Here is a 27748-nt window from a genome sequence, read left to right on the forward strand (position 1 = left end):
TCATTTCCAAGTTGGGTTATTTTAATGCAATTTCACTGTTCAAGGTAGTCTGGATATGTTAAGTGGTTCATTTCCATCCTGCAGAAAACACTAACAGCTTCTATCTTAAGTAATTTTGTCAGATTCAAACATGACTGTGACTGGTTTAAAAAAAATTTTTTTTTCTTTACATATCTTGAGAAGATTTTTTTCTGGAACTTTTTTTTTTAAAAACCTTCAAGTAGTTTAGAAACATTTGCCTATCTGCTCATTCCTCTGGGCACAGCCCTTCAGAGCACTTATCCCACCTGTACTGAAACTCTTCTCCCAGCTGGGCTGCCTGACAGAGGTGATCACAGAGATGAGGAGCGAGCAAGCTTCGTAAACTACTTCCGGTTCTCTTGGTTCGTATGCTACCATCTACCCCAGCTTCTGCAAGGTCAGACATGCAAGACAAATACTTGGCCAAAAAAGCAGGATTCTAACTAGTGTAAAAATAGATTTTAAATAAAATAGAATCTCTATAGGAAAGAGAATTATGTTCTGCTTCCCACTCCCGTGCTTGCTTTAAGATATCTGTATACGTAAATCCGGGGGGACTTACAGAGTTGGTCTGCCCTACGTAACAATTGAGAACGTCTGAGTACATTCATGTTGCCAAGTTACAGGTGAGGTCCTCTGGGAGACGCTGCAGCGCATCCCACAAAAACGGACGGTGATTTAGGGATACAGCTGGCGTGCTAACAAGTAACATGTAAGACATTTAGGTCGGAGAGGATGAGGCCTAATCATAGGCTAAAAACCAATTCTTTAGTGTGATAATTTGAAAACTTTGGCTAATTATAAAGACAAAGTAAAACTCATCATTTAACAGTACGCCTTGTTAACCTATCCAGCTAAGTCTTCTGGAAGCTAAATTTCAAAACAGGTCTCACTTTAATTTGGCTCAATTACTGCCTATCATGAATTACTTGACATTTCTGTTTCTAGAGAAGGTACTCAGTCCCTCTGTTGGCCCACAAGCATTATATGGCTGTTTTAAAGGGACCTTTGTTAAAATTCGAGTTTTCAGATTTAGCAACAGCCTTTGGTTATATCTTGAAAGCAAAATTGAAAATCTGCCCAAGCTCCCACTAGCCACAACCTGAACACGCAGCCCAGTCTTTTGTAAACACTCAGTAAATACTGATCCCAGCGAACTACACAGCAGCCAGCCAGCCAGCCAGCCAGCCCGCCAGCGGCCTCACTCTGCCTTTTCATACGGCTGATAAATGCCTGCTTATCCTTGCTGGGTGCTAGAAAATCCACTCTGAAATTTGAGTGTTGGAGCAAACATTCTTTTTAAGCCTCCTTCTTTGAGGTTCACAATGAGGCGGGAGGCATCACAAGTAAACAAAGTGGGAATGCCACCATTTTTCCCTACACTGGGTCCACTGGGTCTGGCCGGGGCTGTCTGTTTTCACTGGGTAGACCTGGAGCAAGAGGAGACGGCTGCTGGGGACAGGCCAGTGCCTGGTTTACAGACCCAGCCTCTTGTGACATTCAGCCAATTCTTCAATTCCCCAGAGGCAGGGAGGGATGAACAGTGACAGGAGACTTACGCTAGGGAATTTTCATAACTCCTCAGTGCCCAAGGAACCTCTTTCTCAAGAACGTGCTATGACCTTGGGGAGGTCTGGTGCTTTAGGGCTAGGTCACGTTACCTTCGAGGGGACAAAAAAAAAATGTGACCTCTTAATCTGAGCCCAGAACTGAATGTCAAAGACAACTCAATAAATACGACAGACAATTGCACAGCAGAGTTGGGGCATCTCTCAAGTAGGAAGGCAAAATGGTCGTCAGAACGTCTGAGGTTAGTGAACTATTCCGGTTGAAAAAAGCAGCCACCTTCTAAATCTAAAACACTGCCCCCTTCCTTCAGCTCTCCTGGTCGGCAGCCCTCGCCCTGCGTCACACACACACTAGCAAATGAAAGGTCCAGACGACTGCGGGTTGATCCTCACTCGTACTTATTCAGGGTCCACCCTCACACTCAGCTGAGGCCCCAGCAAGCCCACGCTGAGCCGGGGAAAACAGTCTCGGGGACATCGGCTTCTCTGAAGGTCACTTGCCCCTCTTGCTGCGGCCCTTCCTGGAGGACAGCTTCCCACCGGCGCCCGAAGACGGGGGGCTGGAGGCCGAGGCCATGGCAATGTTGATCTGTCCCTCCTGGATTTCCTGCCGCGTCTCGGCGGGCAGGTGGTTGATCTTCTGCTGCGTCTCCAGGTAGAACATGACGTCCCGCAGCTGCTCCTGGATCTCGGTGATCTGCAGGTCCTTCTGGTCGCAGGTCTCCTTTAACATCCTCTCCTCCTCCTTCAGCCTGTTCTGCAGGAGGACTTGGTTGGCTCGCAAACACTTGTTCATCTCCTGTTCCTCTTTGAGCTCCGTGGTGAGTTTGGCCACTTTCGTGTTCAGCTGAGTGCACCTTTTACGAAACAAAGGGAGACAAAGCCCATTTTTCATTTGCTGACACAGTCTCCTTTCTGCTCTGGGATTGAAGAGAGGAGATGTGACCTCAGAATCCACTGAGGGCAGTCCCCTTCCTCCCATGGTGCGCAGACTGGCTTCCTGCCACTGCAGCCGCTACCGAGAATAAGAATTTTACTCTAGTTATCTCAAGTGTAGCCTTGAGACAACTTTTTTTTTAGCATCAGAAATTTTTCAATACCAGAAACTATTCTGTGATTCATGGTAAAACTTATACTGCTTCTCTGTTTTGTTTACATGGGTGGCTTAGAGATGACAGCTGTGATAAAGAAGTTATGAGGAAAAGTGACATTCTTAAACAGTCAAGTGCTCTGACCTCCCTGCATTTGCTGGAGAAGAGTTTTCAAGACTAAGGAGTGCCTTACTGATGCTCAATCTTATTCCCGAGAAAAGAATTACAAATTAAAACACCATCTGAGACACCATTTTCATGGATCAGAATGCCACAGAACGGAGATGGGGGAGAAGAGGCACTCCCACATGCGGGCACTGGAGTGTGAACTGTACGAACTCCCTGGAAGTCAACTTGGCAACATCTATGAAAATCAAAATTTCACCTGCCCTTTGACACAGCTCTTCTACTTCTAGGAATTTGTCCTATAAAATAAATACACTCAGAAGGACTTCCAGTCAACACGGCGTAGTAGGATCATGAGCTCACTTCCTCGCCACTACAACAAAAACACAACTGACTGTTAGGAAAAAAAAAAAAAGACTGCAACCTAGGGAAAAAGATCTTCTTCAACTGGAAACACAAAGAGGGAACCACAGTGGGACAGCAGGAGGGGCGTGCTCGCAATGTAATCAGGCCCCATGCCCCCTGGGTGGGTGACCCACAAGCTGAAGAACAGTTAAGTCACAGAGGCTCTCCCACAGGAGTGAGAGTTCTGAGCCCCACATCAGGCTTCGGCATTGGGAGGAAGAGACCCCAGGACGTCTGGTTCTGAAGGACAGTGGGGCTTAACAGAGATGTCATTCTCTTGGGAAGTGTATACAGAATCTCACGTGCACCAGGTCCAAGGGCAGAAGCAGTGATTTCACTGGAACCTGGGCCACACCTGCCTGCTGGTTTTGGAAGGTTTCCTGGGGATGTAGAGGACAGCTGTGGCTCACCCCCAGGACATAAAGGCTGGTGGCGGACATTCTAGGAGTGTTCATCTACATGAGCTTTCCTGGAGGCTGACATCTTGATTGGATCATTAGCACCAAGACCCAGCCCCACCCAACAGCTTGTAGGCTTGAGGGCTGGGAAGCCTCAGGCCAAACAACATACTGGGAGGGAACACGGCCCCACCCATCAGCCAACTTTCTAAGCCACACACACCTCTAGACACAGCCCTACCCACCAGAGGGCCAGGACCAAGCTTCACCCAGCAGTGGGCAGTCCTGCCAGGAAAACCTGCATAAATCTCTAGTTCAGCCTCATCCACCAGGGGGCAGATACCAGAAATAAGAAAACAACAACCGCAAAGCCTGTGGAAGGAATCCACACAGACCAGACTCTACACTGGGACCAGCTGGACCCTGGCCCTTGGGTAACAAGGGAGGAGTGTACCGTTGGGATGCAAAGGACGTCTCCCACCTCTCCAAGGTCAAGAAATGTAACTAACCTACCTAAAAATACAAATAGAAAGATAGACAATATGAGGCGGTAGAGGAATATCTTCCAGACCAAAACACAAGATAAAATCGCAGAAGAAATACGTGATGACGAGATAGGCAATTTATCGGAGAAGAGTTTAAAGTAATGATGGCAGAAATGTGCAGAGAACTCAAGAGGAGTACCGATGCACAGAGTGAAGTTTTTAGCAAAGAGTTGGAAAATATAAAATGAGTAACACACTAGAAGGAACCAAGAACAGACTAAATGAGGCAGGAGAATGGATCAGTGAGCTAGAAGACAGATTAGTGGAAATGACTATGGCAGAACAGAAAAAAGAAAAAGAATGAAAAGAAATAAGGATAGTTTAAGAGGACTCTGGGATAATGAGAAGTGCACTAATATTCGCATTATAGGGGCCCCAGAAAGAGAAAGAGAGAAAGGACCTGAGGAAAATTTTTGAAGAGATAATACACAGGACTGCACTAAATGACGTACGGAGAAGGATGCTTATTGCAACACTGTTAACAGCAGTGTACGACTTGAAACAACGTACATGTCCATCAATGGGGAACTGGTTAAAATTATGGGAGCTTCATACCATGTTACAAAGATCAGGATAGATCTACGTGTGCCAATACAAAAAAAAGTCTAAAACAGAGTATTTTACCAAATAGAGTACCTAGTATTATTCAATTTTTGTAGGAAAAAAGATGTGAGATGTCTATATGGGTACAGCAAAAGATATGGAACAATAAATATTCACTGGTACCGTTAATAAGAGTTACCACTGATAGTAGGATTTAGAGGGTAAAAGAAAACTTCACATTTTTAATACTTAAATTCTTTGGAATAGTTCAATATGTTAGGGTGCTGAGAGTATAACAGAATTTTTTATTTTTATTTCTATTAATGTTGTAGTGTTTTTACAACAGTTAAAAAACACCTTTGGTGAAGAGTTTCTGTAGGGATGATAAATCCTGGAAACATACAGTGATTAGTTGCACAATGCTGTCAAGGTACTTAATGCTACTAAGCTGTAAAATGAAATGGTTAAAATGGCAAAATATATGTTATATAGATTTTACAACACACACACACACTACTAAAAATATCCAACTACTGGCAATGGGGGAGAACAGGTGAAAGGTATATGGGACTCTCTGCACTATCTTTGCAACCTTTCTATAAAACTAAATTGATTCCACAATAAAAGGATTATTAAAAAAAAAACTTTTTAAGGAACAACTATCCCCCTTAAATTTATTTTTCATCCATTTGTCTGGAGGTAAAAATCCAATTATTTCTGTGAGTATAACTTGAACTAGAAAGGTAGTTTTGATCAGCAGCAACTATCTTTCCAATTAACAGTAGTAGAGTATATTCTTGTCATGCTGTTGATGAGTTTTTTTTGCTCCATATTCAACATCTTTGGCCTTTAATTCCTGACCAAGGCCAGAACACATGCCATCTCCAGCTTAGACAGAAGTCTCTTCCGTAACTGCCAGCTCTCAGGCATCGTGGCTCTGAGAAGCTCTGGGCACAAGGAAATTGCTTTCCACAGGCAAAAATGGAAGATGCTTGTGCGTATCGTGAGCCTGGGCATCAGGAGAGAGCACTGAATTCCACATGGCATCCATCTGGTGTGAAACACTGCATTTTTCAATAAATAGGAAGTCACAATAAATCTGTTCCACTTAATGAGAGACCCCTGAAAACCTGGTGATCCACACACTTGACCATGAGAGTGTGTCCATAGGTACAAAGGAGATTATCTATTTATGGAGCCTGTTAGAATATAAGAGCTAATTTAAAGAATAGGCCAATTATACCTACTTTCTTTCCACTGACTGCTTTTCTTTCAGAAGATCATTTAGTCTGTGCTCCAGATTATCACATTTCTCAATTGTTTCTTTAAATTTAGTCTTCATGTTGTTAATCTGAAAGCGCAAACAGAGATCAGTTTCATTTCACAGAGACAAAGCTGTGTGGCCTTGGGGGCCCAGTTTGCAATTTATTTATTTTTTCCAATTACCTGTCTATAACTTTGACAAGCCAAACTTAGAAAAGGTTAGACAACCATCTGAAAGAGTTTCTGCAATAGGAATAAAAGTTGTGAGAAATCCTTTCTTTTCTTACCATTTCTCTAAACCAGGATGAACAAGGGATCAGGAGCTCCTCATGTCGAGTGAAACTGCTTGAAAGTGAAGAAAGAGCTTCAGGCAATAGAGCAGGAGGTGGTTTGTCAGAGGCCACACCAGAACTCCCCATTGTTCTTTAACTCTTGGGATCATATTCTCAAAGTTACACTTGACCCTTGAACAACATGGGGGTTAGAGGCACCTGAAAGGCGGAGTATAACTTTAACTTTAGAGTTGGCCCTGCATCCAGGTTCCGCATTTACGGATTCAACCACCACGGATCCCTCAGGACCGCAGCAGCCATCTACTGAAAAAAGAATCCACGTACAAGTGGGTGTGTGCATTTCAAACCTGTGTTGTTTAAGGGTCAGCTGTATTATCCAAATCATCTGAAGATACTTGTAACAGCTGACTCTAGCTGTCTGGATTTTGTTTTCCCTCCAAACTCACTATTAATTTCCTCATGTTCCATGAAGCCACGTGGAACATGAGCAGTTCTTGTTTTATTGAGTTCATATAAAGGCAGTTTACAGAGAGAACTAATTCATATTACATTATCATAAAAACTTTAGAGGAATTGAAAATTCTCGTGTGTCAAGTGTCAGATGGCAGCAATCCTAGCCAGAAGTCTGTTGAAGTCTAGCTAGGTAAACACTGGGTTCATAAGGGCATGGAGATTTACAGACTTGGGGAATGCCTCAATTCTACTGGTCTAAGGGCCACCGGAGAAGACAGGTGGATTATGAGGTGATTAAGTATAGGAAACAGAAGAAACTGAGAATTTAAATCCCACAGCCCAAGCACCGGATAGATGTTTTATAGGCAGTATCTCATTTATTCTTTATAACCAGCCTATAACTTAAGGATGTCAGCTTTTTATAGAATCTGTAGCTTAGAGAAAGGTAAGGCAATATGCCCGAGGTGGCCCAGCCAGAGTGAGGTGGGTCCAGGACTGGACCCCAGGTCTGGGTCCAAAGCCAGGTTCTAAATCTTTCTCTGCACTAGACAGGAGGCCAAAGCTCTACAGCAAAGGAAAAGTGACCTCTGGGCAAGATCTGAACTCTTAGCAGAGATCCAGGATGTATGCAGCATCCATCAGGCCAGGAAAGGGGCCACTGCTTCCAACACTTTCTTTTTAAATATGTGCCATAAGGCCTGCCTAGCAGGTCTCTAACAGCACTGCTCTCTTGCCTTTTTTTTTTTTTTTAAACATTTTTTATTGATTTATAATCATTTTACAACGTTGTGTCGCCTTTTTTTTTTAAATAAACAAAAATAACTGCTCTGGAGAAATTAACTTGAGAGCCAACATCATTAAGTTGGAAGAACATGCAATTAAAGGGAGACTTATAAAAGTTCCTCTGTGTCATAAAAATAAAAATAGCTTTAAAATTGCTCTAATTCTATTTGGTATTAATTTTCTCCTAAACATTGTTTTAAAATAAGACCACTAGATCCTTTTGACATTTTCTCTTAGACTGACTCCGTCAGTTTAGGGAAATTGGAAAGGACAGAAATAACCATCAAAAGGAACTAAATTGTTTTGATCACCAAAGACAAAACAAACACAAAGCCAAACACATCTAAATCAAGATGAAATATACCAAGTAACCCCAAAGAGGTTTTTAATATTGCTATAGATAAATGTTACAGTGGTTTAAATTAGTGGTTTTAAAAACATTGCTGGCCATCAGCCCTCAGTAAGAAACACTTAGTATATGTACACACCCCTGAAACAAGAGTTTCACAAAACAATATTAAATGCGATACACTGATACCTCTTCTGTTTAATAAAAATGCCAGTTTGGCCCACCAAGCTCATTTCACAATCCAGACAGAAAAACTGCGATTTACATATGGAGCTAGAGGTTTAAAGAGAAAAGAGGGGAATTCGCCTGCACTGAAGGTCTACTCTGTGTTCTTCACACATGGCTCCCTGAAAACTGAGAAACTTCAAGTGGGTACGATCTCTATTTTCTAGAACAGACTCTGCTCACACACTAAAATAACTATGCTACCTAAGGCATCCAGGGGACTGGAATTGTATTATACTTGAAGCCCACAGTGAATTTCACCTTCGGTGCCTCCCCTCCACTGCATTAACTTTTGACGAAGCCCATGACCAAGAATTGCTGACAGTGAAATGCATGGGTCAGTCACTATTTCTCCCTGCACCTGCTCTACTGCTGGAGGTGCCAATGGACAGACAGAGGACGGGTCAAAAGGGGGACAAAAGGCTTGATCACCCATTAACTTACAGATAAGTGACATTTTTTACTAGAAAACAGAACATTCTTTTTCCCCTCCAAGCTTTTTATTTGGGGCTGCCCTTGCTGGCCACCATGCCCCCACCTTAAAGTAAACACACAAAAGTTTCACATTTTTAGCATCCCTGCCCCTTGAATTGCTTTTCATAGGCATGTGTTAAGGAATGCAGTTAATCCTAAAGAATCTTAGAAAGCAGAGAGAATCCTGAGCTTAGCTCTCCAGGGTCTGCACAAAGAACTTAAGGTGGTCACGCTGGGATAGCCCATAGAAAACCGCATTAGTGAGGCTGCTCGGAGTCGCCAGGGCTCCTCCCTGGGAGCCCAAAACTTGACACCAAAGGGCAACGACCCCTGCTCTGCCTGCCTGCTCTGCCTGCCAAGTGCTGTCAGAGGCGCATCCGTCCCACACCAACTCCAATCAAGCCCATCCAGAGCAGTGTGTCAAGTGACCTGAAGCACTTATGGAAAGGTACTTCCGATGATTAGAAGGTTCTTGTTAAGAATTTCATCATGAACTTTTCACTGAGGATCATTTTAAAGCTGGTGTTAAGCCTCAATGAAAAAGACCTGATTTCTCTTCATTTGTGGGCATCCTCAGAAATTGGAGCCCATGGGCCTGGCATAAAGTAAGAGCTTGGCTCTGCCTGCTGAGCTCCAGGAAATTTACTAGCTACCACTGAGGAGAGCCCCAAACCCAGAATCCCCCATCTGACGGCCCAGTTACTGGTGACGATACACAAAGTTATTAAAATATCATTTACAAAATTCAAAAGCCTTTATTTAACACTAAGGGAATCACTGAATTATGATGATTGTCCCTAGATCCTGAGAATGGTTCCAAGGGCCCTAGTTATACACAAATGCTCAGGTGCACACTGGTTTTCAAACTCCCTTCTCTGGAACCCTCAGGGTTCCTTGTACATGCAGGAAATAAAGGGAAAACCAAGGAGGTGGAGCTCTGGGTCACTCTGGGTCACTCTGGGCCAGGTTTCTACCAAAATCACATTACTTTTCTCTTTTTCCCATTGGAGTAGTGAATGGCCTCTTCTTTAAAGGATCATTTGTTAAATTTTGAAGACCACTGTCCTAGACCAATAAGGTGCCATGGTGACAGCTCAAAGCTCCAGCATCTCTGCTTAATTTTATTCCCTTCAATTTCTGCTTTTCTTTTTTTTATTAAGAAATAGCACTATGCATTTTGATGTCTATATTCACTTCAATTTCGCAGCACCATCTTGGTGTTTCAGAAGCCCGTATTCAGCTCCCCAAAGCAGCTGTTCCTAAGTTGACAAACCAACTGGCTGACTCAAATTACAAACCCTCATGTACATACTTCTATTTTTTTTAAATGGAATTGTACAAGGCACTAGAAAACCTGACTGAGGTTAACAAACAACACCCTGACCTCAAAATACCAAAATCCTCAAGGCTTTAAATTCAAGGTTTCTTTTTTTCGGACACATACCAAGTATTTTATTTCTTCCTTAACTTAGTATAGGGCGCAGCAAACAATAAAATTGTAATAACTTCTTTTTGATTTACTAGTCCTAGGGGAGAATATATGCCCGTTTCCCTTCTCCGAAATTATGCTTAGTTGATTATATTTGCAATACTATATTTCTGTCTCTTCCTTTTCCTCTTTTTGAGCAACTTCATTCTTCTTGTGATCTAGAATTTCTTGTTCCCTGATACTGCCTTCAGGGGCAAAGCCTCCATTATAATGACAATTCAGGTGTTCAGCACTCCCTCCTCTGGAATGCTAATCTAGAGTTACCTTGCTGGGGTGAGCCAGCTGACTCTAAATCTTTCCTTTTTTCTGCCCCACTCACCAACCCCGTCCCCCACCGCAGGCTTTGTTGAGATATAACTGACATCTAACAAAGGTTTCTGTTTACAGGCAAAACAGTTCTCTCCCTCTAGGTCAGACTGAGAAGAAAGAGTCTTAAGATTCCTTTTTGTCTGTGCTCTGCCTTCTTCCACCCACCATCAGGCTGTCCTACCATGCGGCATTTCAGCAGTCACCAAACCAGAAACTTACTTCCTCTGCTGTGTCCTTCTCAATCCGAACTATCTTGTTTTCCCAGTAGATTCGCTGAGATTCCAGCTGGCTTGTTAGTAAATATGAATACTAGAAATGCAGAGAATAAGCACAAAAACATAGGTCACTGTTGTCAGTCTTTGAAATTCAATTAAAACCTGACTTATAATGACTTGCAAGAGTAAGAGGAATGTTCTGAATGTATATTACACCTTGGTTCCACTCAATAAACCAGGGGAACACAGAGGTGACAATTACACTCATGTCCTCTGGGGGCTTACAATCTAGCTGGGGACAGAGAAATGTACAATTAAAAAAAAGAAAAGACTCTTACGTTTCTATTTAGGCTGATTTTAGAATCACATGGTTTTAAATCAACGTGTAACTCAAATCAGCTCAATCGTGTACCCCTCTCTGGGAAGCCAGCCCTGTCACTCCCAGCTTTGGGATAAGTGCCCCCCAGCAACCTCATCGCTGTTACTTTCATTAACAGCACTTAGGATATGAGCACTTCTAGGGCATGAGCACTTCATCATCAGTTTACCTTCCTCTCTCCTTGACTGGACTGTGAACTCTTTGAAAGCGAGGATTGTATCTTTATTTTTGTACCCAGTGCCTTGTACATTCTGGATGTCAAGAAATGCTTGCTGCCTGAGCGCATGAATGAACAAACAGTGCCGTGTAACTACAAAGAAAGGATAGACGGCTTATGACAGGACGATCTGGTAGGATTTCTGAGAGGTGATATTTGAGAGGGCTCTTGATAGACAGGAGGAGAGGGAGAGAGATTCTGGAGAACACAGGACCAAGATGTGAGCTGCAAATGTTTAGGATCTCTTTAGAGATGAAGTAACACCAACGAGGCAGGGTATGAGGGATGGAGCAATGGAAGGCTCTGGGGAATTATGTGGAGAAATGTGGGCCAAGGAGTGGCAAGATCACATTTGCATTTTGGAAAGACCATTCTAGAAGACTGGCCGAAATCTAATCATGTTTGGAGGTCAGAGACGGAAAGAGCAACAGAGAGAAAGGACGACTGGGAGAATGTGCACGCCACTAGAACATACACTTCATGAGGGCAGGGAGTCCGTTCAAGGCTGAGTTCCCAGCACCAGGAACTGTGGCTGACAGACAGCAACCCTCAATAAATATTCACTGAATGAAAACACTTAATGTGGAAGAGTTACTTATCCTAAAAACTTAACATTAAAGATCTGAACTTTTTCCACATCAATATAATTTATAAGGGGAGGTATAGTGCATGAGAGTGCATGCTTAGCATGAATGAGGTCCTGGGTTCAATCCCCAGTGCCTTGTCTAAGAATAAACCTAATTACCTCCCCTCACCAAAAAAAATATATATACATATATAATTTATTAATGTTAACAACATCAGCCCTATTTTAGGCCATTCCATTGACTTTAAAACTCTGGAGATAAGCAACTTCTCAAATGTCCACTTCCTCCCAAGGTTAAGGTATTTGTTTTTAAAATAACCATGTTGAAATGTATATAAAACAGGACATGTTAAACTTTTCCTTCCTACCATCAAACTTACACATCAATTTTATAGTAGATGGGATTTTACAACTGTGAATAAAAATCAGATCATGCTATTATTATTGTTTCCTCAATTATATGAGTACCCCAAAGTGGCTTTATCTATATAAGCATCCAATTCATAACTGCCAGGCCAATATAAGTGGAAAAGCTTCTCCGGCATGGGAAGATGCTTCTGGGGTTTCCTCATCCTCACCAGGTTTGCTCAATTTCCAACTGCTACTGTGATGCCAACAGGCAGGGTCTTAACTTCCAGTTTTATCACAGCTACGGAAACCTTTTTTTTTTTAATTTTTTTTTGGTGGAGAGGTAATGAAGTTTTTATTTATTTTTAACAGAGGTACTGGGGATTGAACCCAGGACCTTGCGCATGCTAAGTATGTGCTCTACCACTGAGCTATTCCCTGCCCCCAGAGGACAACCTTAATACTAAACTTGAGGCAACTAGGAACATTACATTGAAAATAGTAAGGCACAGTGAAACACAGACTCTCAAAGAAAAAAATCAGAATAAAAAGCCCAATCTTTCAAGTTACAATAGTAAAAATCAATAGAAACAGGTGTTCAGTAATGACTGATAAAATATCTTACCTCTAACTGTAAGGCATCTATTTTCTCCTCCTGGCAAGTATCACCCTCACATTCATACTGTACTATTTTCCCATCTGTTTTACTTGCAACCAGTCGATGGACATAATTATCTAAAGAAAAGAGTAAGTCAACCAAGGCGTGTTTCTTCAGAATGAAAGGGTCTCCATATGCCTTTAACTTTGACAAAATTTTTGTTTTTACAAATCCAAATTAAATCCCTTGCAATACTTCTTTAAAAGTGGGTTCAATCGTTTGAATTTAAAAAAAAGAGTAAGCGGGCAGGAGTGTAAGTGTTAACTCTCTTTATACTGTATATTTCAGGCCATTCATAGGAAATGGTGCCTTACGGGCCACCATGAGATCTGGGATTTGCCACAGCTGTCGGGAAGATTTCAAGCTGTGAAAGAAAGTGGAGAGGTTCTGGTGGAGACGTAATCAGACAGAATGAATCCAAATTAGAAAATGAGAGTGGTGCTCACCTCCGGCGTAGTCCCAGACTCGATGGTTGGTGAGCTGCATGGCATACGTGTGCTGGGTTTCCTCAAAGTGTTTATAGGCATGTCGACTCACGTACCGCCCACATCCTATGTGCCCACAGATTAAACAGATCCAAAGGTTCTGCAAAGGAGATTAAGACCTAACTTAGCTACATAAAAATACATGACCTGGTCCACTCAGGGGGGAAAGAGGCCTGACACAGGATGAGATTTACAGCTGTTACTACAGGAGTTTTGAATAAACACGCTTAAAACCCAAGAAGCAAGGATACTTTTATGGGTCATTTTTTTGCTTTGGTTTTTGATGTAAACTCCATGTAAATAGTGAGAAAAAAAAAATCACCATTCATCAACAAAAGCCTAGGGCTTTTCAAAGGACAAAGAATGAAAGCAAAGAAGTATTTTGTTTAGGAGTAAAATTGTTTGTGTATTTCTATTTTTTTGCTTGACCCTGGACAAAAAGGAAGCAAAAAATCAGTCTCAAAAAGAATGGAAAAGAATTTAAGCCACAAGGGGCAGAAGAAAAGCCCAGAAAATTAAAGCTGTGTTCATCATTCTTTTCCACCACTCGTTACTTACTTCCTGAACACCACACTCGAAACACTTATTTTCTTCTACCGGCTCTGGTGTTTGACAATATCGGCAAACAGGGCACCTGTAAAGGATGTGAAAAAAATAATGATACAGATTAAATATAAAAGACAGCAGTCACAGAACCCGAAAGTCCAAAGCTGAATTTTATATCCTCCCTCTCTTATATAATATCTTTACGTTTACCATAACTAAGGCTATCACTCGAAAGACAAACACTTTCAAGATACTCTCAAACAAAATGAAAAAATACAAAATCTTGATAAAGTTGAGTAAAAGGGAGAAATCTTGACCTGCTTCATACCTTTTTCCACTCTTCTGTCTAATGCTTAGGTAATCAAAGACTAAACATTTACAGGTGGGAAGCAGAGACTAGAGACAAGTTGTTAATTTGGTTTCAAGTCTGTTTGCTCATAATGTATTTTTACTTCAATCTAACTTATCACTACTTCCCAAAGTTTTAAATCATTCAAAATGTACCCTGTCCTCTCAAGGTTGCTCCTGAGAGTTGAAACTAAAATCTGTAGTACATTTCACTAAATAAGAAAAAAAGAAAAAGGGAAATGTTAATGTACTTCATAAAATGCACATGACATCTAACCATACAATGAATTTCATCTGAAAGAGGACACCAGTGTTCTGTGAGTACTCAAGTTTTGATTTACAAAAAGCCAATAAAAATGGCACAGAAGCACAACTCGTAGATACAAAGAGAAGGAAGGTGGTTATCAGGGGCTGGGAAAGGGGGAGATAGAGAGATGTTGGTCAAGGGGTACAAACTTTCAGTTGTGAAAGATGAGTAAGTCCTGGAGAACTGGTATGTGTACATCAAAGTTGACTACAGCTGGCAACATGGTGCTGTTTTCTTGAAATCTGCCAAGAAAGTAGAGCTTGGGTGTTCTAACCACCAAAAAAAAAGAAAAAAAAGAAAAAAAGGAAAAAAGGAAAACGGTTAAGGTGTGAAGTGATGGATGTGCTAACTGGCTTGGCTGTGGTGAGTAATTTCACAATGTGTATATGTACCAGGTCATCTAGTTGTACACCTTAAATGTATACAATTTTTGATTGTCAATTACACTTCAGTAAAACTGGGGGGGGGGGGGGGGGAGCACTGAAAAAATCCACTAACCCCTTTCTATTATATTCAAGACAAAGTAATGCTAAGTACAGTCATGAATATTTTTGTATAGAAAGTGGGTTATAGTTGAGGCTCACTGAATTGGCACCGAGAACAAAGAAGGCTCAAGATATCACTAGTATCAATTTGTCACCCAACTGATTAAATAAAACCAAGAAAAGGAAATAAGCAGGAAGAACATCAAGCTCTTATCGCAGATAAGGACTGTGTTTCCCAAGACAAAGCTAAAAGATTTAGTCTGTCTCTTTCTGTAGTATCAAAAGAGAAGACAGGAGACACTTGAAGAAATAACAAACGCGGCAGCTTGTACGCCGCAGCGTTGCCAAGGGTAGAAATTAGCTCTGTCACCCCTTCAGTCTGTGTGGTGGCTGTGGCAGCGGTGAGATAAGAAAACAACAAGTTCTGGTATCTCATTTTCTACATTGTGCCAGAATGATCTTTCTGAAATGTATGATCCTGAGAAAAAAAAGGGAAAGGGGGGGAAAAATTACAAAAATAAACTTACTAGTACCATACAGTTAGCTCTGCGATACATCACCTCATCTGTCCATTAAAAAATAATTAAGTTTATGTTCTTTCTGCCTTCCTTTCAAAAATAATTATGGGTTGTCATCTTACTTTCCTGAGGAGGTATCTGGGGAAATCCTCCCTGATAAGAAACCACCCTTCAAGACCTGGGGCCAACACTGCCTTCTGTAAGCAGCCCTTCCAGACCCCCCCAGTGGGGAGCCGTCTCTATATCCTCCAGTGGCCCCCCCTGAACTGTATGCATGTTCATGGATGTGAAAGTTCCTGAGAAGGGTCTGTGATTCTCTCCCACTCAGCACCCAGCACTGTACTGGGCATATCCAGAGACTCAAAACCCACTTGCTGAAGGCACTGCACAGTTTTGAGGGAAGCTGCCGGTGAGTTGAATTTGGTCCCAGTTTTGGCATTCTCTGCCTTGACACTTAGAGCATGCTAATTTTCACCCTGGGCCCCAGTTTCCTCCTCTGTAAAATGAGGAGGTTGGACAAGATGGTCCTCGAGGAAACTTCCAACTTGAAAATGCTACAGTCCTACAAAGTTAACTTGTACTGAAAGTTAAAATTGGAGTGGAGGAAACAAAGCAGCATCCGGAATTTAAATGGTGGAGCAGATGGACACACGACACAGATAAACACTTTACAGAATGTATACATCTCAGCATGGCTTTATTCAAAGCAAATTTAAACCTGGACAATTCTCTGAAGAACCCCCAAATGACACCGCAGAATTGACCAAGGACTCTAGAGAACTGGGGCAAGATTCTTCTCCAGTTAAATAAGCCATGAAAGAGCAAGGATCTATTTATGTGCTCAAAGAAATTTACTGATTTCCTCCTACACATCAGGTCTCTGGCTTAGTGTGAATGAACAGCCAGACGAGGCCCCTGCTCTGTGAAAGCTGGTCATGCGGCGATGGAGAAAGGAGATTCCTGTGGACTTTCACCCCTCCTCACTCCTGGGCTTTGGGGTGTGATCCTCCCCTTCCCATGCACACCCCTCCCCACGCTGCCTTCTCTCTGCTCCCACTCTTCACCTGGCTAACTCCTATTCACTCTCCGTGTGGCGCCACCTCTCAGACAGCCCAAGCTGGGTCAGGGTCCTGTCCTCCAGGCACAACGCTGCAACACTGCTCCTTGTAACGCTTGCAATGGCTGTGATTTCACATTTATTTGTGTGATTATTTGATTCTGCACCTTCCTCTCTGTACTGGGAAACCACAAGGCCAGCATCTGATCTATCTTTCTAGCTAAAACCCACAATGTGGTCTGCAAACAGAGCAGCAACCCTTAATTCAGAACAAAGAAAAAAAAGTGTAAGTTATACCTCAGTTCTTCGTCTGCACAACACCACCCTACAAATGAGGCCTCTGCTGCATTAGGAAACAGGCCAGGCGTGTGCCTCACACTCAGTGACTGCGTTACTACTGGCCACCGAGCCACCAACAGCACGCTAAACCCAAAACATCAGACTGCCGTGGCCCAGTAATCTTTGGTAAGAAAGCCAAAGTAAATGATAGCGCAGGTGATGAGTAAGATTTTAGACCCAGACTTCATTTTAGTGTAAGAGTCTCCAAGTTAAGCTTTACGTTTTCCCCCTTCTCATTTTCTGGCTCTTGGAAGGAAAGAACAACTCAAGCTGCTTTGGGACATTCCAGAAGGATTCAGAATCAGCCTTCTAGACTTGGTCTAGGAACGCTGACTTCCATGTGAATCGAGGAAAGCAAAGAAAAAACACGGATGGCCCTTCCATGTGACCTCTTGACCATGTGGTTGTCCTTGAACAGGTTTATAAAATCGAATACCTGGAGTGGTTTATTTGGGGGGTAGGGATGTGTGGCTGCTTTTAATTCTGGGAAAGGGTAACAACGGGCTTTGACAGGGTTGGGGACGAGCTCCCGCACTCACGTCGTGTCGTCCCAGCGCTGCAGACACTGGCTGTGGAAGCTGTGGTTACATAAGGTGGTGAGGATGCCATTCACCGACTCGTCCATGCGCTCCAGGCACACGGTGCACTTGGGGAGCTCAGTCAGGTCCATCACCGGGAGGCTGGCGCCCTACAGGGAAACACCTCCAGTGAGCCCCACTCATCCACCAGTTCTAACATATTTTTTTAAAGCAATAGTTTTCCTATTGTTTTTTGACTCCTGGGAGGATGTTCTCAGTATTACTGCTTTGTGAAAATAACCTAAATTGGTAAGATTTTCATCCATGAAACAAGTATTAATTGCATACCTCCTTTATTCCCAGCACTGTGCTAGGAATACCAGGGATACAGTGGTGAACAAAGCAGACAGAGATCCCTGCCCTCATGGAGCTGACATTCTAGGGAGGGAGCCTGCTGCCAGACCTTAACAGAGACTCTAAAATGTTAGCAGTCTCCGAGCTCTAGCTCTGAATGGCCATGACTAAAATAGAACAAAAAAGGAAAAAAAGCAGGAGGATAGGAGTGGATTTGAATGATTTTTCCACAGAGTAAATTAAAACTTAACACTTTCCACTAAGTGATAGTAGTATCAACGACACAGATTTTATTTATTTATTCATTTAACACGTAATTAGTAAGTCCCTCTATGTGTGCCAGAGACTGTTCCAGGTGTGGAACAATGGTGAGAAAAAACAGAGTCAGTAAGTCCCAAAAAAACAGTCTGTCCCTGTCCCCACAGAGCTTAGAATCTAGCAGAGACAGACAAAATTCAAGATTTATAAAAAGTGTAATTACCAATAGTCATAAGTGTTATGAAAGAAAAGAACAGGAAGCTACAATAGGGTGTGAAATAGGGGACATAACAGTCTGGGTGGTCAAAGAGGCACCTCTAACACAGCAACGTCTGACCCGAGCTCCACCAACTGTTAGGACCACTGAGGCAAAGGTGAGGAGGCAAACACATAAGGACATGCTGACAAAAGTCACGTTAATCTACGGTCCCTGGAAAGTAGATATTTACAGGAAATCTCTCAAGAAGCTGTGTTCATTTAGAGAAAGGAATTTCTAAAACCAAGGCCTTGCAAGCACCTGACAAAAGGGAAGCCTGACTTTAGCACGTGCCAATTTTGAGTCCACCTAATCTAATGACAGAACAATCTAATCAGAACTTATCCCCATCAAGCTGAATTCAAGGTAAAAAGACCTTTAGCTCTACTTTAAAAGAAACAAAATATTGAAAGGATAACAGAGCTGAATCTACTATTTCATAAAATGATCCAAGTGAGCACATATTATAGGAAAGCTTCCCAGGGAAGGTGGGAGATCAACGCAATTACAAATTGTTATCAAAACAGAATCAAGAATTAGACAAGGATTAAAGGCTAATATTTAAAACAAAAACATTTCTTTTAGGCTCCAGGCCATGTTTCATTGATCTGGAAGAGATGAATACTCAAATTTCAACCACAAAGAGAGTATTCCTTAAAAAAAACAAAAAATTTGGGCAATAAAAAAAAATTGAGATGAATTTCCCATAATAGAAAACTTGCCATTTTAAAGTGTATAATTCAGTGGTTTTTAGTCTAGTCACAACACTATGCAACTATCACCATAACCCAATTCTAGAACATTTCTATCACCCCCAAAAGAAACCTCGTCCTTGTTAGCAGTCCTTGTTCCCTTCTCCCCCTCAGCCTCGGGCAACCACTCATCTAACTTTCTGTCTCACAGACGGGCCTAGTCTGTACATCTCCACAGATACCTTAACATTCAACTTTATACCAATGTGATACACTTCTATCAAAGGTAAGAATTATTCACACTTACATCTTCAGATTTCAGTACTTCGGCCCTCTCCACATAGACCAGCTGGCAAACGTCATCTTCTATTGAGTTGAACTGGCGGCCATTGCATGCCATATAGAAACTATCAGCGTCAGCCTAGGTACATCAACGGGGAAAGGGAAAAAATTGAGAGACAGCCTGAAAACATGCTTTATATTCAAGACACATGGCTTCAATTATTCTCTTCATCAGCTTTTAAAATGTATACTTAGGAGAGAAAGCAACCACCAAAAGTAGCATTTATGGAAGCAGGTTCGTAAGTGAACTGAACTCTACAGGTCAGTATCTGACATCCCTGCAGTTTTTCCTGACACATGACAGTTCTACTTGAATTAGCAGAAGCTACTGAAGTGTAATAAGCTGTCAGCTACCACAATTTTAATACGTACTCAACCAGCAACAGCCAACATTTCCCTTGATTTCTTTTATTTATTTTTTGTCTCTAGCCAGCACTTTCACAGCAGCTGAAAGTCAATGCTTATTTTTGCAAAGCTTGGAACCAAATCATAACCAATGACTGTTATGGAAGAGCTCTTTTAAACAAATGTCAGCATCTATGTTAGAAAAAATACAGGACCAGTGGAACTGGTATGGAATGAAAAGTAAACTTCTTTTCAATAAACCTAATAATGATGATGATGATGATGCATGCGAGTTAGGTTAAGGATCCTATCAGTAAGTTTTAAACAACCTCATGTGTAATACCAAAAGCTAAACCCTTGGCCAAAGTCAAGAGGTCCAAGGTGAACCAGCCTTCCAAACACTAATGGTCGCGCTCCCTTGCAGTGGAAGACACAGAAAGCTGCAAAGACACGCATCCATTTGTAAATACGGATACAAGTAAATCAAACCTTCCTGTCTAGCCTTAGTAGAAAGTACCACAGGGATAAATGCAGCTTTTAAGCTCAGCAATTTTCATAGGCAGCTGAGCTCAGACAAGCCTTGGCCTTCACTCTTACACGGGCAGCCGCCCAAATGTAGGAAGCTGTGTGCTCTGGCCCTACCAATGCAGACAAGCTGCGTGAAGAGAGGAAGGGTGTTCAGCAAGAGGAAATGCCGCACTGCCAACCTCCAGGGAGGGATTCAACTTGTACCAGGCAAAAATAGTCCTTGCTGTCTGTGCTCACAGGGTTCTGAATCTTACAGCCACTGGAAGTTTTTCAGTAGCTTTTCATTTCACTCTGATGATGTAATTCAAGTGTGGCTTCTTACTTATTTATGCTTTCTTAATACGACCAAGTGAGCTAAGCCACTGAGGAAGGATGCTCACTTCTGAACAAAGTTGTTTTTTTTTTTCAGTGGGGGACTGCAGTGGGAGGCTTTCCTTCAGGAAACAACCTGTGTACTGGGTACAGTGCATCTGAAATTCAAAATGTTGAAAGCTAGTTCTAGGCTATTAAATGTCTTTTAATACTAAGACGAGGCAGCCTAAAAGGGTTTACCCCATTTAGGAATGACTTTTTCCTGAAATACTTTTGGATGAACAAGCAGCACAATGAGCAACCGGCTTCAGGTGCAGAGGGAATGAGGGCCGTGGGCCAGCTCTTCAGGGTTGCCGGCACCACCAGGAACCGGGGGCGCCCCCAGCTCTGTAAATGCTCCCTAAGCGACCATGCCCCCTCAGAGGAAGGGAAAAGATTGGTGATACTGGAAATGTGACCAAATTTACTCAACACCAAATAAATTATTCCCTTCTTGGGGAAGCTGTTTATATATATCAAAGAAGTGTACATTCTGAACACAATTTCTTTAAAATCTTGGTATTGGAAATGCAACTTCCCCTAGTCAAATATTAACTGAGCACTCAGCCTGTGCCAGGCACCGTGCTATGTACTAGGACAATAGCAGGGCACAAAATACATGTGGTTCCCACTTCAACCCATCGCTGAAATGCACAAAAGCCTGAAGCTGACTGCAAAAAACACGGAAGAAACAACTCGTTTAAAATGCTTGCATTGTATAGAGCCCCAGATTTAAAGAAACTCGGCTTTTGTTTTTTCCTACTCCTTTGATTTTATTATTCTCTTCTCAGGATGAACTCAGAAAAAGGAAAATCCATTATCATCAGGATTCCTTTACTATCACAGTGATCCACTAGTGCTGAGAACATATTTTTAAGTTTCAAAAGAGGGGTCTCCTAGGCTGGCCTGAGCATGCAAGGGAAAATGAGCCAGCACACTCCGTAGAGAGGTTGTCTGTCCTTTTTTGCCCCCAGGGACTATAAAACTGAACCCCCTCCTGCCTTCCTGTATCCTGAATAACAAATTCCCTACCCAAGGACTAAGGTTCCTAAAGGTCATAGTACAACTCTCTGGGCACATCTAACACCTCCAGCATGCAGAAAGCTGAGGCCAACGGAAATTCAGGAGATGACAAAAGACACAGAGAAGGCCTATTAGTTCTTTTTTATTTGTTTGTTTTGGGCAGGGAGAGGGAGGTAATTAGGTTTACTTATTTATTTTTAGAGGAGGTACTAGGGATTGAACCCAGGACCCTGTGCATGCTAAGCATGTGCTCTACCACTTGAACTATAACCTCCCCTGACCCAATTCTTAATAAAAATTCTCTGGTGAGAAAAAGAAGGGAATAAGAACATAGTTGCCCGGGCTATGGAGTCAGACCGACTGTGTTTGAATCCTAACTGTGACATTTATTAGCTGTAAAGCCTTGGGCAAGTGACTTACCTATGTCTGTTTCCTCAATTATAAAATGTGAAAGACACCTACCTCATGGCACAGCTGAGAGGACTCAAGGAGCTAACGCATGACAAGCACCTAGCACAGGCCTGGCATCTAGCAGGTACTCAGGAGTAGGTGGCTATTGAGTCTGTTCTCACTAGGGCCCAATATTAATTTAACAACTTCAAGTCTTATACCAGGAGGGTAATTCTAGGCCTTAGATAATCCGTGATAGGATGAGCCTCAGACCCGAAGATCCAGTATTACAAATAAATAGTACAACTCATGATGCCAAGGTCAGGGCTCTATCCCCACGGGAAAGAGCATGCAGTAAGCTGTATCACAGTCTCAGAAAAGATCCGTAAACGTAAGCACCTTGTACTTGGTCAAAAGACAGAGTGGGGGCTTACAGCTCAGTGGGAGAGGCTCATGCTTAGTATGTACGACGTCCTGGGTTCAATCTCCAGTACCTCCATTAAAAACAAATAAAAAACCTAATTACCTCCCCCCCTAAAAATAAAGAGATTTAAAAAAAAAGAACAAAAATGTAAAAGCAAGAGAATATCTTTCTAAGAACTTTAGAGCTGAGGTGCATGCAAAATGATGTTTAATACAAGTGAAACAGACTAGATGGCAAAACCTACCTAAATCAAAAAGTCTCTGTTACAATGCTCAAGGATTTTAAAAGCTGAAAACATCACTATTCTTTCAGTGTTTGTCTCTCTATTGCAGTGATTTCCAGTTAGAACCCTAAAGCACCTTTAATAATTCAAAGAGTGTCACAAAACTCCTCTTATAACCAAAGTTTTAAAAATATAAAGGGGAGGATATAGATCAGTGGTAAAGCATATGCTTAGCATGCAGGAGGTCCTGGGTTCAATCCCCTGTACCTCCATCAGAGTAAATAAACAAATAAATATCTAATTACCTCCCCGAAATTTATACTATAATAATAAATAAAAATTTTTTAAACTATAAAATTGATTTTATTTTCAAAAATGTGCCAAAGAACATCTACTAAAAAGAGAATGATAAAAGCAGGGGCAGTCTTATAATGGCAAATAATATGGTGTCAGCTTCAAAAAGTTTGGGAGCTACTGTTCTACTGGAATAGTTACGGATAAATAAATAAACCAACAAACACAACCCTAGATTTCATACCCAATCCAATTCTGAAAAAATAATGGGTATGAATTAGAATTGCATGTCTGCTGATGAATTTGGAAATATTTCTAGAATTACAACAATACCCTAGAAGATATCAAGGCTCTTAAGTGCAAAACGTTGCAAATCACACATAGCCAGTATCATACAGTTTCAAAAACAGTTTCTGTGGCAAAGAGATTTTTAATATCTTAACTTTTACCTGTGCACTAAACTTTATCAGCACCATATATTGATTTGGAGTAGAGTCTCTGATGATTTTCATTTGTTCAATTACTTCATTAAATGGGGCGACAAACTTCATAAGGTCATGACTGGTCATTGTAGCAGGGACTGTGAGAATACACAGCATGGCACTGCGCCTCACATCTTCTTTTAAGGAGGTCATCTTACTAATAAGACAATAATTAGACTGTCTTGAATAGATGAGGTATGGTTAGTTCAGACAACACTAATTAGACAATTATTATGTCCAAGAAAATAGGAAAAAAAAAACTTATAATACTTTATAATCAATTTAAACAGCTCGTTGTTTTACCTGAAAATACACACTACATGGGCAAATGCAGAATCCCTGAATGTATATACTTGCAGGGGAGTTTGAGGTAAGTTTTGAAATGTTCTACATTTCACCCACCATTGATTTTTTTTTTCTTTTTTTAACCACTGATATTTCTAATCTTCTGTTAAAGCCTTGTTATGTTTAAAAATCTGCATTAGGCAAATTTGCAGTTTGTATTTTGTTCTCTTTAGTGTTTTTTTCATTCGTTCTTTAATAATAACTGTCATTAGATAATGTGGACGCACAATTCTAACTACTGACTTCTCTCAAAGGGTCTAAAAGACAAAAGTGCTCTAAATACAAGAAGGAGAATTCTGAACCACGAGGATGTAACTGAAGATTACAGAAGTGTTGCTGGGTTGGAATAACTGGAATAGAGGAGAAAGAAAAACCTCCCACAATGCAATTTGCTTTTGAAATGCTGCAAACTCCCTGCAGCTGTGATCAGGTATGATCCAAAATGGCTACTTGAGTACTACTCTGTTTCCCAGTGGGGACCTAACAAACAAGTTAGGACAAGGAAAGCCTCTAAAGAGATCACCTGCCAATTATCCAAGGAGCTGGTGGCCCAGGCTGTAGATTTATCTAGCCAAATGCTTCCATTCCTTTGGCCTCCAAGAGGCTTGTTTGGACCACAGAGAAGGGTAAGAAAGATGTGATGAAACTGCAACCCATTAATTGCTCTGAGAGGCTTCTTTAGTAAAGACTTGGTGGGAATATGAAACTACAATGATGTTACAGATCATTTATAATTTTTTGCTTCTTTTCTATCTTCCTTCCTTTCAATCTCCCAATCACCTGTTGCCTACCTTCTCAGGAAAGATTTTCCTAGGTATTTTCTCAAGTGTATCTACATATTACTTTGATAAGAAGCTTTGACCCAAACTGTAAGATTAACCACATATAAAACATCTCAGAATTTTTTAACACATAAAACATGAAAGTACTATCCTTTTGAAAATTAAGATATCCACTTCCCTTCCGGGCGAGAGATTTTTTTTCTCTGCCCTATGGCAAAAATAAACTCAAAAGAAGAAAGGGTTTTTCTTACTTTGTCTTGTACAGATGCATAATACCATGAACTATTTCAACTGAGGGATTTCCACTGAAGAATGAAATCTGGTCTGGAAGCTGTTTGGATGGAGAATCAGGAGCAGCATTTACGCATTCTTTACTTTGATCTTTACTTCTCTGTGCAGTGGGGGATGCTTCAGAAGACTTCCTTTCTTCCACTGCAGCTTTCAGCTCATCTTTCACAAACCAAAAATTAGCAGATTATACACTGATAGTAAATATGCTGAAGAATTCTAATGAGATGAAAATCTGAAGTCAGATAAATAAACTTTGATAGAGCAATTATAATGTATCGCATTAAGAACCATATTCACAGAACAACAGCATTTTGGGGGCATCTTGACTTGAAAGTGCTCCCTGCCCCGTTAAAGAATCTCATTAATATCCTCAGAAACTCAAGGATGGCTCTTACATTTGGCAGTACCAAAATAAAGCAGGTGTCTTCCATTATGCACTCCCAAGGGGACAAACACTCAGGACTATTAAGTTTGAAAACCAAACCTGCCAGTTCTGACCGCCGCCACGCTGGAGATGCAATATACATCCACTGCCCTAACTGGAGTGAGCTGACCAGGGGAGACACAACATGCTTATCTGGATGAAACATGATCTGCCACTGACCTAGGTGGTAAGTAGCTCTCCTCACTGAACAGAGTTATCAACCCAGCTTGTGAGCATTAATTTAGGATAAATATTTAGAGAAGTTGAAACATGGCCTGACAACCTCATGTAACCTCACAGAGACTCTGAAAGATAAAAGTATGCTCGGGGTCATAATCAGGGGCTCACTGAACACCAAGTATAAAACAGGAAACATTTACAAAAGACAGCCTAGGGTTTTAGGCAGCATACCTGGGTCAGACTTCATGGTTTCAATGATCACATCTGTCATTTCCCGACGGCCAAGGTGCTGATGTATGATTGCTGCTTTCTCCCCTGGTGACTTCCCTTCTAAACAGGCTACTGCTGAAGCTAGTGTCTTCTTTTTGATCTCCTCATCAGACATTTCCCCGACTAAAGAACACATGAAAAATTAATACCTGGTAGTAAAACAAGCTCCTCTCCACTCTCAATGTTTCCATCCATAGGTTTCCCTTTTCTCTCTCCCCAAAAAACTGTAAGATGTCTTTGCAGTGTCCATATCACCTCTGGGGCTCCTGCAGTGCGTGACAGTCAACAAATGCCCAGTGCAATATATTCAGAAATGCAGGGCTGTTCTAGTGAAAATCACGCACTTAAAGCAAATGAACAAGAGTAAGAGCTTTGACAGTGATTATTCTACTCAGATAAACCAACAATATAGTAACACTCGGTAAAGTGAAACTGGTTATTGAGCCACAATTGAAGGTATCAAGGCCATTAATTAATAAAAACTTTAAAAAACTTTTAGAAACTTTTTAAACACCCTGGGTTAGCCTTACTCTACCATGCCATGAAAATCTGTGATCCTTGTCTTAAATCACAAAAACACACAAAAATGGAAAAGAAATGTACAGACCTGACTGAAATATCCTTAATATAAGCTCTGTCACAGCAGAGACCAGGCCTGTTTTGCACACCGCTATATCCTCTGCATTTATACCACACTGCCTAGCACACATTGGAAACTCTTTCAAGATCTGCTGAATAAATTAATGGATCAATGACTGACCCATGCAGACGTGTATATGTGGCTAATGTCAATTTAGCTGACTTTCAGGACTCAGTAGCCTATTAAATCATTATTTTTAATTTGCAGCTCCAAAATTCACATACTCAGGGAAGTTTGCAATGACATCATCCCTACTAGCCCCAGACCCCTTCTCCAAGCCAAAGAGATCCTCCTATAATAGTTCTCCAAATTGTTTCTTCCTTTCCCTCACTACACTTAACACAGTTGTAATTCTACAGTTATTCTGTAATTATTTAATTAATCTGTCTCCACTAACTGGAGCGAACTGCTGGTGCCATTGAGCAGGGACCACGTCTCTTTTTCTGCACACATCTAAAGCTCCAACAGAGAGTGAGCATTCAAAAAGTATCTCTTGAACGAATGTTGTTGTCAGGTGACTGACTGAGGTCCAAGAAACAAATATTTCTGTATTCCCCACTAAGGAGGCTGTGTGGCTGATAATGAAGAACTCAGACTCTCAAATCCAGCTCTCTGAGTTAGAATACCAGTTTTTGCCACTTACAGATAATAGTCGGCAAGGCACTTAAACACTAGGCTTCAGTTTCCCAATCGGTAAAAGGGTCATACACCCATCTACCTAATAGAGTTGTTGTGAATTAGAGAAAACGCACACAAAGTGTTTAATACAGTGTTCGGATATAGAAAGTGTACCAATTTTAGTTAAAATTATAAATTTTGCTACAGGGCGCCTAAATGGATAGCTTTCCAAAGAGGAACAATTTAATTAAACCAGGGTCTGTCAGCGTCGCTGAGGACCCAGTCTCTACTTTCACAAAGCCTAGAGGGAATCAACTCAAACAATTCTAACCCAGGGCGGACAGAGCGACGCGCCCAAATATAAACTGAGCCGCCGTGGGAAGGCACCTGGAAGGAAGGGAGAGGAAAGGCTTCCCAGGGATGCCATCTGGGAAGGCCCTTCCTAAGAACGGATGGAATGAGAGGGATCCCAGCCACCTCTCGGCTTCTTCCTGAGGTAAAGCCCTCGCTGCGGCCCTTACCCGGACCCGTACTCAGGGGACAGCGAGCCCCCAAGCTCAAGCCCGAGCTACAGGGGAGGCGGCGAGGCCGCCGGACTCACCGGCGGCGCTGAAGTCGAAGCCGGCGGGGACCGACGAGTGTTCTGCGAGCTCCAGGCGGATGACAACCAGTGACACACTCATAGGGCAGGCGCTGGCCGGCGCGGGCCCCGGCGGGCTCAGGCGAGGCTGGGAGACGAGCCGAGAGGCCGAGAGGCCCGGGGCGGGCAGCGTGGCCACCGCCTCAGCAGCAGCAGCTTCTGGCGCAACCCTCGGAACCACAACAACCTCCACTTCCGCCTCCCGGCCGCCGTAGCTGACCCGGGAGGATACGCAGGCGCGGAGCAACGCGGGCT

At 42.0% G+C, this 27748-nt stretch overlaps 1 protein-coding gene across 2 annotated transcripts; it reads right to left on the bottom strand.

Moving 5' to 3' along the window:
* On the bottom strand, positions 1 to 27699 carry BRAP (BRCA1 associated protein). 2 transcript variants are annotated; one of them, XM_006178083.3, is made up of 12 exons: positions 27455 to 27699; positions 25557 to 25718; positions 24682 to 24880; positions 23271 to 23460; positions 19209 to 19322; positions 17363 to 17511; positions 13782 to 13857; positions 13185 to 13323; positions 12706 to 12815; positions 10555 to 10644; positions 5945 to 6048; positions 1 to 2446 (listed from the first exon to the last, which is right to left on the bottom strand). In XM_006178083.3, the coding sequence occupies exons 1-12, from the start codon at positions 27534 to 27536 to the stop codon at positions 2083 to 2085; spliced, it is 1779 nt and encodes a 592-aa protein (XP_006178145.1). In that variant the 5' UTR covers positions 27537 to 27699; the 3' UTR covers positions 1 to 2082. The 2 variants fall into 2 exon arrangements, with proteins under 2 accessions (XP_006178145.1, XP_014409130.1); XM_014553644.2 differs by lacking the exon at positions 5945 to 6048 and having other exon boundaries at positions 27455 to 27681.
* Positions 27700 to 27748: the final 49 nt, after the last annotated feature.

The sequence above is a fragment of the Camelus ferus genome, chromosome 32 (assembly GCF_009834535.1).
Source record: "Camelus ferus isolate YT-003-E chromosome 32, BCGSAC_Cfer_1.0, whole genome shotgun sequence".
In the NCBI taxonomy this organism is placed as follows: Eukaryota; Metazoa; Chordata; class Mammalia; order Artiodactyla; family Camelidae; genus Camelus; species Camelus ferus.